Genomic DNA, 15190 nt, shown 5'->3' with positions numbered 1-15190 from the left:
ATGTATACCAAGCATTTCAACAGGTGTGAGGGTCATAACTTCTGGGACTACTCTTCCCAGGTAACACAAACCTTCGGAACTCAGGGAGAGCCATTTATACGCTTTTCTTCCACAGATGAAATATACATTATCAGGGAGAACATAAGGAATGGTATGCATCATTATCATTAAGCACATTTCCCTCGCACAGATCATGGTTTATGGACTCATTATCAGCGCTTTGTGAGAAGGTCATCGTCTTATTATTCCCCGTCACTTTCCAACTCCCGGGTTTATTGGGGTTGGTTATGTTTAAACACAAAAGTGATCTATCTACTTGGAATTGATAGAGTTTGAAATGAGGTGGTTTGGATGAGAGGAATTTTCCATCCAATGTTTTCCCTTTCTGTAATTCTAAAATTTCCGTGATATTCTGTGGAAATGGCACCAACCCTACATTATGCTGTCCCTGTGGCACATGTGAACACACCCAGCAATCATTTTGATTTAACACTTTGCCTACCATGCTATGATAATCCTCTAAAGGATACCCACCCCAGTACGGGTTATATTTAGGTTGGCACCGTTGGATACAGTTCTCATCAACTAGGGACCCACATAGCTCACAAATACAGGAATCTTCAGACGATAAACCTCCACACCGTCCCCGAGTATCCGGAATGACAGCCCTTTTAACAATAACAGTACTAAGATTGGTCAGACACTCCCCTGATTGGCATTGCAGTCCTCCTGACTCCACTCCATCAGCACTGCCATCAGCTCCCATTTCCTCGATCGGTCTCCCATCACAGAAACTGGATATCCCCGAACTGACCAGGATGGTGAACACTCTAAAAGAGAATATGAAAATGAACACAGCAGGCCCGTCCATTGTCACAACAAAACCTGCAAGTTTCTTTTAGTTCAGGTATCTCACTACAACCTTTTCAATCCTCCCGGAACAAGCTCGCGAGCGACAGTTCCACACTATCAGTCTTGTCTCCAACTTGTTTCTCCACCAGTTGATTGACCTTTTTGCAGTGAGTGGAATGGACCCAGGTATCTCTCTCGGCCACCTTCAAAGATGTAGTACTCGTCAGCAGCACCTGGTACGGACCTTCCTACTGATCAGTCAAACAACCTGAACGCAAGAAATTTCTGATCATTACATTTTCTCCTGGTTCAACATCATGACAGTTAGTTTTAGGCATATCATTAGACAACAATTTCAGTTTCTGCTGCTGTTGCTTTAACTGCTTACTCATTGATATAAGATACTTTACAGTTACCTCGGTGTTACCCTTCAGGTCTTCCTGTGGACTTATAATCAAATGAGGTTGTCTACCGAACAATGGGCCTGATTCAGAGCCGTTCGCTATTTGCGGTCGTTCGTTCAAAAACAAGGGGTGGCTATTCAAATGATCCGTTCGCAAATTGCAGTCTGTTCACACCTCTAAGTCTGAACGAGCGTGCAAAACATACGCTCGTTTATTTGTTAAAAACGCCCCCTGGCCGCTCGCACCATACGTCATGTCCGCTATTTATTAGATTAATCGAGTACATCGAACAGCGTATGAACTGCTCGCTATTCTTGTGGTTGGTTTTTTCAACCGCTATTTTGCGAGCAGTTCTGAGTTAAAAAAAACCAAGTGACGTGGTCAATGACGCTGCTGTATTAATTATGCACTCCCTTAAAACGCCCGTTTTGACCTTTAAGCACGCCTGCGTTCGAATTCCACTCCCCCGTTTACAAGCACCTTCCCCTGTTACCACCCACATACGCCTCATTCTGTCACTCAAAATAGCAGGCACTCGCTATATAGCGTACAAACGATTTTCGGCCGCACTGACTGGTTCGCACATGCGTACTAAAAACCGTACGCATGCGCAGATGTGCGAACATCGCTCAGAACGAGCGTACGGCCGCTAGCGAGCGGCTCTGAATGAGGGCCAATATTTGAAATGGGGACAGATTCAGAGGAGGTCTAGGAGTGGTCCTTATGCTATGTAGGACCAAAGGTAACGCTTCTGGCCATCCTAGTCCAGTCTCTGCCATGATTTTACTTAACTTATTTTTAATAGTCCCATTCATCCTCTCTACCTTGGCACTGGCTTGTGGTCGGTAGGGGGTATGAAGTCGGCTATTAATACCCATCAGCTTACACATATTTTGAAAAACATCACCTGTGAAATGAGTACCCCTATCACTCTCGATGATTTTAGGGATACCGTACCTGCATACAAATTCCTGAACTATTTTCTTGGCAGTAAATGCAGCAGTATTAGTGGCCGCTGGGTAGGCCTCAACCCAGTTAGAAAATACGTCTGTGTACAATAATACATACTTAAGGTTCCCGCAGGGTGGTAATTGGATGAAATCAATTTGTATCACCTGGAAAGGTCCATCAGTCGGTTGAATGTGGGGCGGTTCGGTAGGGATCGCTTTCCCTATGTTCTTTCTCAAGCAGGTCAGACAGGACATTGCTATCTTTTCTGCTTGTGAAGAAAAACCTGGTGCACACCAGTATGCCCTCACCAACTTGCACATACCTTGTTTACCCAGATGAGTTAGACCGTGTGCTGCCTCAGCCAGGCTGGGGTAATATGCCTTGGGGGCTACTGGTTTACCTTGTCCGTCCCTCCAGATCCCAGAGGACTCTTGCCCACATCCCTGGCACTTCCAAATGGATTTTTCCTGAATTGAACACAAATTTTGCATCTCAATTAATTTCAGCATATCAATTGTTTGGAAAGACATAATTTTTTCAGTTGGAGAAAACATTTTTAACCCTGCTGCCCATTTTGCAGCTTCATCGGCTTAGTTGTTGCCCAGTGACACCAGATCATCCTCACATGTATCGGCTTTACATTTAATTACTGCCACCGCTTTGGGCAGTTGGATTGCTTCTAAAAGATGTTTTATGTGTCGGGAATGTGCAACTGGTGTGCCTGTTGCTGTCATAAAATTTCTCAGACGCCATAGAGCCCCAAAATCGTGCACCACCCTGAACGCATACCTCGAGTCAGTGTAAATGTTAGCAGAATTGCCTGCTGCCAGTTCACACGCTCTAGTTAGTGCTACTAACTCTGCCACCTGGGCTGAGTGAGGAGGACCAAGAGGCTTAGCTTCTATGATGTCTGTGTCATTTACAACAGCATAACCTGTACATAATTCACCTGTGTCTGTTTGTCTATGACAACTCCCATCCGTATAAAAGGTCACATCCACATTCTCTAAAGGTGTGTCATGTATGTCAGATCTAGCAGTAAAGGTCTGATTCAGATATGTCATACAATCGTGCGTACCATCATGTCTGCTGAACTCCCCTCCCGCCAGCAACTCCTCTCCTTCCACCCTTTGTACATCATGTTGTACATATGGTAAATACGTTGCTGGATTCAGCGTGCTGCAACGTTTAACAGTAATTTTTTGTGGGTGCGATTAGAGCTAGTTCCCATTTGGTAAACCTAGCTGAAGAGACGTGTCTGGTTTGAGCTGAGTTCAACAGAGCAGATACAGCATGGGGAGTGCAGACAATCATATCATGACCGAATACTACGTCCTCACTTTTACTCACCAATAGAGCGGTAGCTGCTACACTTCTCAAACAGGTGGGGAGTGATCTTGCCACAGTGTCCAATTGGGCACTGTAGTATGCTACGGGCCTACTGGCATCACCATGTTTTTGTGTAAGGACACCTGCAGCACAACCATCGGCTTCCGTACAATACAAATCAAAAGGTTTTTCATAATCGGGTATTCCCAATGCAGGAGCTTTTGTCAGACTATCCTTAAGATTAAGGAAAGCCTGCTCTGATTCCTCTGTGTGTACAGAAACAGACAAAATCTCAGGTGCACAACTCCAAATCATCAATAATATATATAAATGCAATAAAACTTTGCAATCAATAGAGGTTTTTAGCATAATCATGGCCAAGCTTATGGGCCTACCCACCATATCCATGTAACCTCTTTCGGGTAGGTCCCTAACATACTAAGGTTCAAATCCAGAGCGCAGGACCCCCCAAAACCGGCCAGGCTAAGCCGCCCCAGGGCACCACCATAGTAAGAAAAGTGCAATGTAAAGAGAGAGTTAGGAGCAGCTGCTGCTGCATATAAAGAATGAAAATAAAAAAGTGAAGTACATATATATTAGACACCGCTTTTGTCAGGCTATCCTTAAGATTAAGGAAAGCCTGCTCTGATTCCTCTGTGTGTACGACACGATCGGGCTTTGAGGAAGAGACTAATTCCTGTAAAGGTAAGGCCAAAATAGAAAAACCTGGGATCCACATTCTACAGTATCCACACATTCCCAAGAAGGTACGAATTTGCTGTTTATTCTGCGGCAGTGTCATGTTTTGTATGGCCTGGATTCTATCCGTTGTAAGATGTCGTAAACCCTGGGTTAGGCAGTGTCCCAAATATTTTACTCTGGATTGGCATGGCTGTAGTTTGTCCTTAGCCACCTTGTGTCCTGTATGCGAGAGATGAAGTAACAAAGTTTAGTATCATTTAAACATGACATAAACGAGTCAGAACATAGCAATAAATCGTCCACATATTGAATTTGAACAGATCCATTGGCAGGTTGGAAAGATTGTAAGCAGTCGTGCAATGCCTGGGAGAAGATACTGGGGCTGTCTATGAAACCTTGGGGTAACCGTGTCCATGTGTATTATAAACCTCTGTATGTAAATGCGAATAGATACTGACAGTAAGGGTGGAGAGACACAGAGAAGAAAGCAGAACAGAGGTCAATGACAGTGAAATGGGTTGCGTTTGGTGGGATCTGCATCAGAATGACAGCTGGATTTGGCACTACAGGGAATTGGCTCTCTACCACCTTATTAACACCTCTAAGGTCTTGTACCAGCCTATAACCCCTCCCACCACTCTTTTTCACTGGAAAAATGGGACTGTTGGCTATACTAGCTGTACGAACTAAAATTTCCTGTTGCAATAATCGCTCAATTATTGGAAAAAACCCTAATTCTACCTTCTGTTTTAGTGGGTACTGGGGAATTTTTGGAGCTTGCCTGTCGCCTTTTAAATTTACCATTACAGGGTTTACGTTTGCCATTAATCCAGTGTCCTGTCCATCCTTAGTCCAAAGGGAATCTGGAATTTGGGACAACATTACATCTACCTTGGATGGATTTTCATTTAAACTTGTAGAGTGATACATTATCCTTTGGGGAGTGTCCAACATATCCCGCACCTTGTGTGCAACTCTCTCTGGGATATCTAAAAATACACCATCAGGGGTGCAGTATATAACACATCCCATCTTACATAACAAGTCTCTTCCCAGCAGGTTAGTAGGAGCCGCAGCAGCCAGGAGGAAAGAATGCCTGGTATGTAACGGCCCAATAGTAACCTCTGTGGACTTTGGGCCTGATTCAGACCCGTTCGCTATTTGCGGTCGTTCGTTCAAAAACAAGGGGTGGCTATTCAAATGATCCGTTCGCAAATTGCAGTCTGTTCACACCTCTAAGTCTGAACGAGCGAGCAAAACATACGCTCGTTTATTTGTTAAAAACGCCCCCTGGCCGCTCGCACCATACGTCATGTCCGCTATTTATTAGATTAATCGAGTACATCGACCAGCGTATGAACTGCTCGCTATTCTTGTGGTTGGTTTTTTCAACCAGTATTTTGCGAGCAGTTCTGAGTTAAAAAAAACCAAGTGACGTCAATGACGCTGCTGGATTAATTATGCACTCCCTTAAAACGCCTGTTTTGACCTTTTAAGCACGCCTGCGTTCGGATCTCCACTCCCCATTTTCAAGCACCTTCCCCTGTTACCACCCACATACGCCTCATTCTGTCACACAAAATAGCAGGCATTCGCTATATTGCGAGCACATGAATTTCGGCCGCACTGACTGGTTCGCGCATGCGTATAACGATCCGTACGCATGCGCAGATGTGCGAACATCGCTCGGAACGAGCGTACTGCCGCTAGCGAGTGGCTCTGAATGAGGACCTTTGTTACAGGATAATGTTCCACTTTACCTGTTACACACATTGTTGGTACTGTCTCGTTGGTCACCTGTAAATTAACGGGAGATTTTATCACTGACCTGGTCACCCCTGTGTCTACAAGAAAAGGATATTCAGTACCAGCTACATCAACCATCATGACCGGTTCTTCCCTAGTACTTCCCGTTAACCTGACTATCTGTAGACTACAGGTATGACCTGACCCCTAGCGTTGGCTACCATTCTCCAATAAAGTATTTACTGCCACAATTGGAGCTGGTGCCTGTTGGACATTTGCTGGTCTCTGTGCATATCCCTTATGAGGATATCCAGGTCTTCCCTGACTTGGGGTTCCTACTCTTTTTACTGTACAGTTTCTACTTAAGTGTCCTGTTTGTTTACAGTTAAAACATGTTCGTGGATCGGGTGAAGACGTGTTGTTGTGAGGTATGAGCAGAGGGTAAAGGTGGTGGATATGGGTAAGGATAGGGAGGGTAAGGGTATTGTTGGGGATAAGAAGTTTGTGAGTAGTATGGGACCTGTGGTTGTATCGGGTTAGTGGGATAGAGTTGTGTTTGTTGTTGCGTCGGTACATACTTAGTGAGGGCACATACTTGTTCAGATGTAAGTGCAAGTGTGTCTGTTGGCTGTGATGTTACTGTCATTCCCTCCAGAGCTTGGATACTGACAGCCATTAGTTTTTTGCTCTGGGCTTCTCTCTTCTTTCAGATGTTTTTATCATGTTCGATGGCGGTTTCTATGAGGGTATCTATTGTGAGTCCCTGCCAGCCAGGCTGTGAGGTCTGAACCCGGGTTTTTAAACTCTCTTTCAGACCGTCCACGAGTACCGTGACTATCATTCCCCTGTGGTGAGTGCTATCTTTAATAGCCTCTATCCCAGTGTACTGGGTGATAGCCTGCAGTGTCCGGTCGCAATAATCTTCTGCAGATTCACTCTCCTTTTGCTTAATGGTGAAAATTTTGTTCCAGTTAACTACTACTGGAAAATATATACCCAATTGAGTTACAATGCGGGAAATGTTACCTTTGTTTTACTTGGTCGGTTAAGGGAACGTCACCATCCAATACACAATCCGTGATAAATTTTGTCACGTCGGTATTGCGTGGTAGGCAGGCCCTTAACACCACACGCCAATCTTTATTAGTGGGCTTATGTGAACTACCCAAATTTCTCAAAAATCTTTGACATTTGGCTAGTTCCTTTTTGGGATCGGGGAAATCATTTATGATGGAATTTAGTTCTGCTCTTGTCCAAGGACAATGCATTACCACTTCCCTCGTGGGCACTACACCGTTCGCATCTGCATTTCCATTCGGAACAGTTATCGTCCGAATGGGATGCAGACCGGTAGCGCTGCTACCTTTGACCTGGTTACCTGGCTGGGGGTTTAGTCTGCTGCTGCTACGTATGATATGAACAACTTCCTCTACTGGTGCAGAGGGTGTTAACACTTCCTTTACTGTTACTGATGGAGATGGCGGCACCACTCGTGATTGTGGTGATGCAGCATCAATCATGTGCACAGCATGGGAAATGGCAGACATTACAATAGGCTCATCATCCACATCATAAACATTTTCTTTATGGTTGCTTAAGAGAGGGTACAAATTGCTTGTTAAATTTTTATGAGTATTTTTGGTAACTGTACTTGCACCTCCATCCACATAAGGTGGGGGAAGTGAGCATGAACTGCCGGCAATACTCTCCACAACACTACCTTGCCGCACGTGTGCGCTATTTTGCGGCTCGCCCGTATTGCAATTTAGCGTCGCGGATGTATTCTCTGGCAATGTGCTTGCGACGCTAGTTTGCGTCGTTTGCACATTTTTAAGCCATGCATCCCCTTCATGCTGCCACAATTTTAAACATTCATAATATTTAACCTTTTTCTCTCGGGAGCGCATCAGACTGATGTGATCCCGGAATTATCTAATACATTTTTATTAAACCATACATCACAATACCTTATCGCATAAGTACCGTACGTAGTATGCATAATACGACGAGCCGATCCGATCGGCGCCTCCATTAGCAGCACATCATTGTCTAATATCTCTACTGTTTGCGCGGCTCCCATTCTGAGACAAAATCCTACGCTTTTCGATGAAGATTTAAACTGGTGAAAGACAATCAAGATACTTTCACTTACCTGTGGACGATTTAAGTCGGCGGCGCCCACCCACCTGGATAAGATTTGAAAAAGGCAACTTCCACACCTGGATAAGATTTAGTAAGGCAACTTCCACACCTATGGAAGTTTGTATGTCGGCCACTTCCACGCACCTCTCTACAACAAAGACAACATGTACACCTGCTACTGTGTATAGAACAGTAAAGCTGCTTACCGAGCGACTAGCACTTATCCCTTAAAGGTCATACGGTACCTTTAACTGTAGGGAACAAGTTACCCCTACCAACAAACACTCACTGTTACACACTTTTTTCCTGCGCAGAAAAATACACGTTAACCCAGATATTGCTAATAATTGAAAAATGTAAACCTCAACGGCTTTATCTAAAACACGTGGCAGCACAACCGGAAGTACGTATACGCTATTGTGCGACCAGTCGCATACACAATAATGCGACTTCCACACAACCTTTAACTGCATACACAAGTGCATCTTTGCTGTGCGCAAACCTGCGACTCAGCTGCGTACTCAGTACTGCGGCACCTAAACGTAAGGTTCTATCAACAGAGGAAAACAAACTTTTTCCTCTCTTGTCCCTGGATTCTAGTCAGTTTCCTTGATTCACACGGAGACGGATAGCGATCTTTCAGTACAAAGCGGTTGCAGGTAAACCCTGCATGTGGCCACTCTACCCTTTGCTGAAATATCGATAGACTTAATGTACCGTGTGAGCAGGTAAGTGACTTCACTACGAGCCCCCAACTAATGATACTGGATCAGAACCTCTATACACTCCTTCCTATACCTTCTAATATCCTGCCTATACCTTCTAAAGATGACGCTAATATGCGTAGGCAGTCAAACAGTAAATAAAGACTTAAGACCTGGAATCTGTGGTTCCAAAGCACAAGTATTATTCAAGTAAAAAGTACAGTCAGTTACACGCTATTGATCCAGACACAATTAGGCGCAAAGGAATTATACAGACCCAAGTTTAGTATACATACGCAGAGCTTCCAGACCAGATGTTAGGCATCAGCAAGAAACCCCTCGTCTTTCAGCATTCAGCACGAAAACTAAAGACCCAGTGTTGGAGCACACATATTTATACCCCCCAGGAATAGACAAAACAATAGAGACGTTTGTTGCTGATGCTATTGGTTCCCAAGGGGGATCCATCTGTTACAGAGCATTTAAAAGGCTGATTCAAATAGACACAACCCAACCTCTAACAACGGAGGGTCCCTAGATTCCCGCCACATGCAACATCCTAACAGTTATTCATATAATATACATTTTGTTGCTTGAAGTCTCTGCGGTCCATAAGGTGAGAATGCATGATGCGATCTCCCCACTGATAATACCGGAATACTGTGGAAAGAGTACGCATCAGTACAAAACCAAACACTGCTTACTTATCATGTATAAAACCTTAGTTACCAAACAATCTTTATTTCATAGCATTTATACTAAATGAACAAACTTAAATCTTATACCTTTAAAGCTTATGAAACCTTGTATGTGAATATGTAATGTGTGAGTATGCGGGGTTTGATATAAAGACGCTAGTTAACTTGGTGTGGGTGCGTGCGCATTTAGCTACTAAATGGTGTTTTCATATAGGAATTTAGGCATTCGCTAATATGCGACTAGTTAACAGCGCAATTGTGCGTATTAATGTGTATATGAGAAATGATGAAAGATGCAATCGCATGGTGCTAATAGTAATATCGCCATATATACTTAAATATGAGTTTATCTAAAATGGCGCTTGGGCGGCCATTCACAAAATGGCGTCTTGCGATCTCATTTCCAAGATGGCGTCTTGCGGCCAGTTGCAAGATGGCGTCGCTGCGATTCAATTTTAAACTGATCTTGTCTCAGCCAATTATCCAGCTTCGACAGGGTGTATTTGGTTGCAGTTGTGGCTGCTAAAGCTGGCACAACCAGTTATTAAGTTTAGGGGGCAATTCATTTTTCACATGTGTGGAACTTTCCTTCAAAACAGTATTTTGTTTTTACTCATGTTTTTTATTACATTTTGTTTGAAGATCTGTTAAGATTAATTAAGTGCAAATATGCAAAAATAGAAGAAATCAAGAAGGGTGCAAAAACTTTTCACCCCACTGTATTAAAGTATACTGCAGTCAAGTTTATTTTTTATATTTTATTTGTATATTCTCACAGGATGAAGATATTACCTCAAACACTCTGATAAAAGATTCAACATTGCAAGCAAAAGGAAATGTAAGTTACAGGACAACAGCCTCTTACATGTTTAGTAGCATCACTTGATATGATTCCATTGTGTTTAATTCTAGTCAAATATAAATAACAGGGTAACACCATCTTCTTAGAAGTCTGCTGTTCAGGCTCATGTATTTCCATGTAATCTCTGTGTATCTCTTCCTGTATGTAAAGGTGCCCACATACACTGCAATATCACAGACTGACCTGCAATTAGCCAATATTGTAGAGGCTGTTTGCAGAAACTTACTGCAATATCTGACCATCACCCTCAAAATCCACATGTTCATTATTTGGCAGTGTGGTAAATATGGTTGGAAGACTGCTGCGGTGTGCCTGTGTTTAAGGTGAAGGCATCCATATTGCCAACATCCAGAATATCGCCACACTGATATCTAATGGTTCTGATGTTGCAATAAACTTTTTGTTTATGAACATGTCAATCTTAAGGATAGGCTGCAGCTAGATAGTATGGTCCACATTCTTACCTTCAACATGCATAATGTCGACATGGTCAACATATCCACATTATGTCAGTGTCGACATAGTAAATGTTGACATTCACAATGTAGACATTTAGACTATGTTAACATTATGATTGTTGAACTTCTATTCCGCAGCCGTTTATGGGCATCCTCCAGCCATACCGATAGGTCACAGTGGTGCTAAATGTGATACCAAAATGACTTTATTGGCCAGTACCTGGAAGATAGAATTTCTTCAAGTTGGGGTCCCACGTTTAATTTTAATCTGTGCAGAAACCTTACTATTCCTTTCTGAATGTTCGGTCATGGGATGGCCATGGTAGTTGATTTATGCATAGGGGCAGGAGTACTTTGAGAGAGGTTGAGGTGAGCAGGATAACCCTAGGCCGTAAAATAGGTAAAGGTCACATGGGGTACCAATATTTTCACTGCTATGTTTATTAATAATGTAATGGAAGTGGAGGAGGTTAGGTATAGGTACAAGATAATAAGGGATCAGTACTAATGTCAACTTTTGACAGTTCGCCCACCCTCATTTATGGCCCGAAAACTTTGTCTCCAATACAAAAATTTTATTGTATTGAAACTGGGATACAAGTCTATAAAGGGAAACCCTGGACTGGAGCTGTGTAGAGCATACCATCTGCACTGCTAGATCCTTTTTGAAGTGAATCTTCTAGCAGCAGGTTTGTCTGCTACTTTTAGATATAGTTTGCAATAACAATATTAGTGCCTGCAAGAGAGGATGCACATTAGTCGTTGTCTTCATACTGTGGGTACCATTAATGGCCCCAACACTTCAAGCGGCCATAAGCGATTTGTTTTTAGTTTAGCTCGTAAAATGGCTGCCTCCAGTTCCGCAAACCAATGCATTTTTATGTATCACAGCAATAAAATGCGAACTCTATTTCTGTTTGGTTGTTCCTATAGGCGAAAGCCAGTGCCAACGGAGTGTAACACCAGAGGACAGTAGTACATTCAGATCGTTCACCTTACAAGAACATACCTCCAAGTCAGAACATGGACATATTTCTGCTTACTTCCTCTCTTAACAAGAATGGTGCTCCAGGACATGTGGAGTCTTCTGACCAATCAGCTCCCAGTTAGCGGTCCACATGTCCAATAAAGACACATATGATCCACTGTAAAACCATGTGGAGTATGCTTGGGGAATTTTAGGTTTCTTATAATGAACTTCCAGCTTATAATTATACAGAGGGGACATGTGACATCACATGTCACACTATCAAAAGCACATCAATCCTTCGCGTAGTGCATCGTGATTTATTTTATTATTGTATTATGAAAGTGAAGGCAGCTATTTTGTGCTCTGAAGCAATATTCCTGAGAATGCATCCTTTCTATCTTCATTTTGTGCCTCATGTCTCAGTGATGTTGTGAACATTTTAAGAAAAGAGCCCTACACTTTACAAAGGAAATAATATAATCACAAATACTCTATACTTTATATGTAAGTAAACGCCATATATTTCTTTAACTTATACGGTATGTAAATATGTACATATGTTTTTGAATACTGAATTTTAGAACATTATACAGTTTATGCTCTTGACTTGCTATATATTCTTGTACATACAGTAGATATTTTCTTGCAGTCTGTAATGTAAAAAAAAAACACAATACAAAAGTAAACATAAAAATATCTATATCGTCACTGTGTTGTTTATTAGTGTTTTCCAAGTTCACGCTCCCTTATAACCCAATATTATGAATGAGCATTTTGTGCTGTATATATCTCAGTCCACTTATCCATAAGTTTCTCCGTAGCCACTGCAGCTCCATTACATGTACCCAGATTGCTTCCACTTCATAGGTTCGCCAATCGGGTGACTTGTATTACAGCACTGACCACTTATGGTTGTTCTCCACCACATCCACAGTACAATCAGCTGACCCAATATTGAGCACTACCTGGGTGTCCTCCTCACAAGCTCACCCAATAGTAGGCAACACTCCTGGGACTGACTCATTCAATAAAACAAGGCTCAAACAAAGTTCTGACATCTCAGTGTATTCCAACGTTCCTGATTAGCCTATAAACGGGGCACAGGAAGAGTGACGAGCCTGTGTTTTGGCACACATCACACAAAATACTTGACAGACAATATTGTGGAGCACTACACACCACATAATGTTATGTTTACTGAGTTTGATTCTCACTTATTTTTTGCATCTTAATTACTCTTTCTAAATAAATATTTACACTATTTATAAAGCCCAGAGTATAAGAAATTGACCTTTATTATTAAGGCACTACTTAAACTTCTGTGCAATGTAATGTAACCTACTTATTTTTGTTTTCTTTTAGAATATGTTCCTTGTCTGACTCACTAGCTGCCATCCCGAACACGTTAATACTCTAGCTCTGAATACCCACCCGGTGTCTCTGGTATACATCACATTGGTGCAGGACAACCTGTGCCATCTGTCCAGCCTTGTAGTATTTTAGTGCACTCCATGCATCATGAACCTGGTCCCCAAAAATGCGATCAGCAGTGTCTTTCATCCTGATCAAATATCAGTTCTAGGAGCCAGTTTTGTGCTGGTACGTAGCCCGACAAAGAGGGATTTAGCTACAGCTTTAAAATCCAGGATTGTCCCTGAAAATTAGGGACAGTTGACACCTATGCCCTGCTGCTATGTATTTCCTCTTATCTTTCTAAATTATAATCAGCCTATAGTTTGTTGAGGCGTTAGAAAATAAATGTCTTCAAGCTTCAGTGTTATCTATTGTGGAAAGCTCATTTTCATTTTTCCAAAAAGTTTCAAAATATTGAGCTAGGATCTGTGCTTTACTCCCTAAGGAACACTTAAGTTTACACTGCTGCATACAGTGCTGAGGTCTCCTTTTGGACTTTTGTTATATACTTATTCCTACACTTCCTCTAGGCACATGCCCTATGTCGCACACTTTGGGCTAGATGTGTCAAGCCTGGGAGACAGATAAAATGGAAAGACGACTGGGCCGTAAGGGCCTTGAAAAGTTGAATTAAAGAAAAATTTGTTCATTTTTCAAACCCTGGAGTGATGCTTAGTGTTCTGCCTCATGCAGGGACAGTATACTCTCTGACATAAATATATATATATATATATATATATATATATGTATATATATTGTGTGTATATATGTATATATATTGTGTATATATATAGTGTGTGTGTGTATGTGTGTATATATATATATATATATATATATATATATATTGTGTGTGTATATATATATATATATATATATATATATATATATATATATATATATATATATATATATATATAGAATATATATATATATATAATTTTTGGGGGGTTTTTTTTGTTTGTTTTTCATATATTCTTGTCCTTAACCTAAAGGCAAGGGTAGGATCTGTTCTTATCAGTTTTAGGTCTGAAACCTAGCATATTTTAAAGTAAAGATGCTGAGATTGGATGGATTCTCCTGATGTGGTAGTTGACACGTACAATAACTCCGCTTTACACTATCTCTCCCTAGGGATTTTTATATATTGAATACATAGAGAGAGAGGTATACCTAGGTTTCAACAATCAGGTGTACCTATTATTATTATTCTACAATCTATTATAACCAGGTGGCCTTGGACCGTTTTAGTACTCGGATGGGAAGCCGCCTGGAATTACCAGGAGTTATAGGCTATACACCTATAGATTTAAATCCTGGGTGCTTGCTTCTGTAGCACGTACATTTTTTTTCTTTTAAACTGAGCTCTAGATCCAATATACAATTGATTAGGTGGCTTTATAGACTAGAGTCACTTCTATACCCTATTCATGTCCTGTGGCCGCCTTGTTTGTAAAACTATGTTCTTATATAGATGTTCCTGGGGCACTAAGTGTCTAGGTTCAGCTCAGGCTCTTCTAAAGAGGCATTCTGCCTCACAACACTTAGGTCTTGAGCTATCGCATTGTGACCTTGGACAATATCTAGTATAGTTGTTCACATCAGTGAATATCTACGGTGCCCTTTTTCGGGGAACCTATTATTATTTATTACTACATGCAGTGGCGCACTTGACAGCGCCCGGTAAGTACTTCCAGGACGGGTGAACAACATAAGACACTAAAATGTAGTATTCTAAGTACTATATAAGCATGCTGATCTCCTGGTGCAGGAGTCTTGACAAGTCAACTGTTGGTACTATCTCTTCCTTTTCAAAGAGATTGACTTCCCATTCAAATATATATATATATGTATGTCTGTGTGTACGTGTGTATATGTATATATATATATTTCTACTTCAGGGTCCATAGGGTATCCACAGGATACCTTGGGGTATAGGTGTGACGTCAGTCGCAGGGCACC

At 41.8% G+C, this 15190-nt stretch overlaps 1 protein-coding gene across 1 annotated transcript in view; it reads left to right on the top strand.

Moving 5' to 3' along the window:
* Positions 1-12521, top strand: part of LETM2 (leucine zipper and EF-hand containing transmembrane protein 2) — a 57731-nt gene extending 45210 nt beyond the window's left edge. Inside the window, exons 10-11 of the mRNA XM_088455123.1 lie at positions 10307-10366; positions 11782-12521. Coding sequence (XP_088311249.1) covers positions 10307-10366; positions 11782-11808 — 87 coding nt within the window. The 3' untranslated portion in view covers positions 11809-12521. The remainder of the gene's footprint in view (positions 1-10306; positions 10367-11781) is intronic.
* The last annotated feature ends 2669 nt before the right edge of the window (positions 12522-15190 follow it).

This window comes from Taudactylus pleione, unplaced genomic scaffold, assembly GCF_031769625.1.
Source record: "Taudactylus pleione unplaced genomic scaffold, aTauple2 ptg000644l, whole genome shotgun sequence".
Taxonomy (NCBI): Eukaryota; Metazoa; Chordata; class Amphibia; order Anura; family Myobatrachidae; genus Taudactylus; species Taudactylus pleione.
The sequence above is the reverse complement of the archived record's forward strand: the minus strand, read 5'-3'. Positions and strand labels throughout refer to the sequence as shown.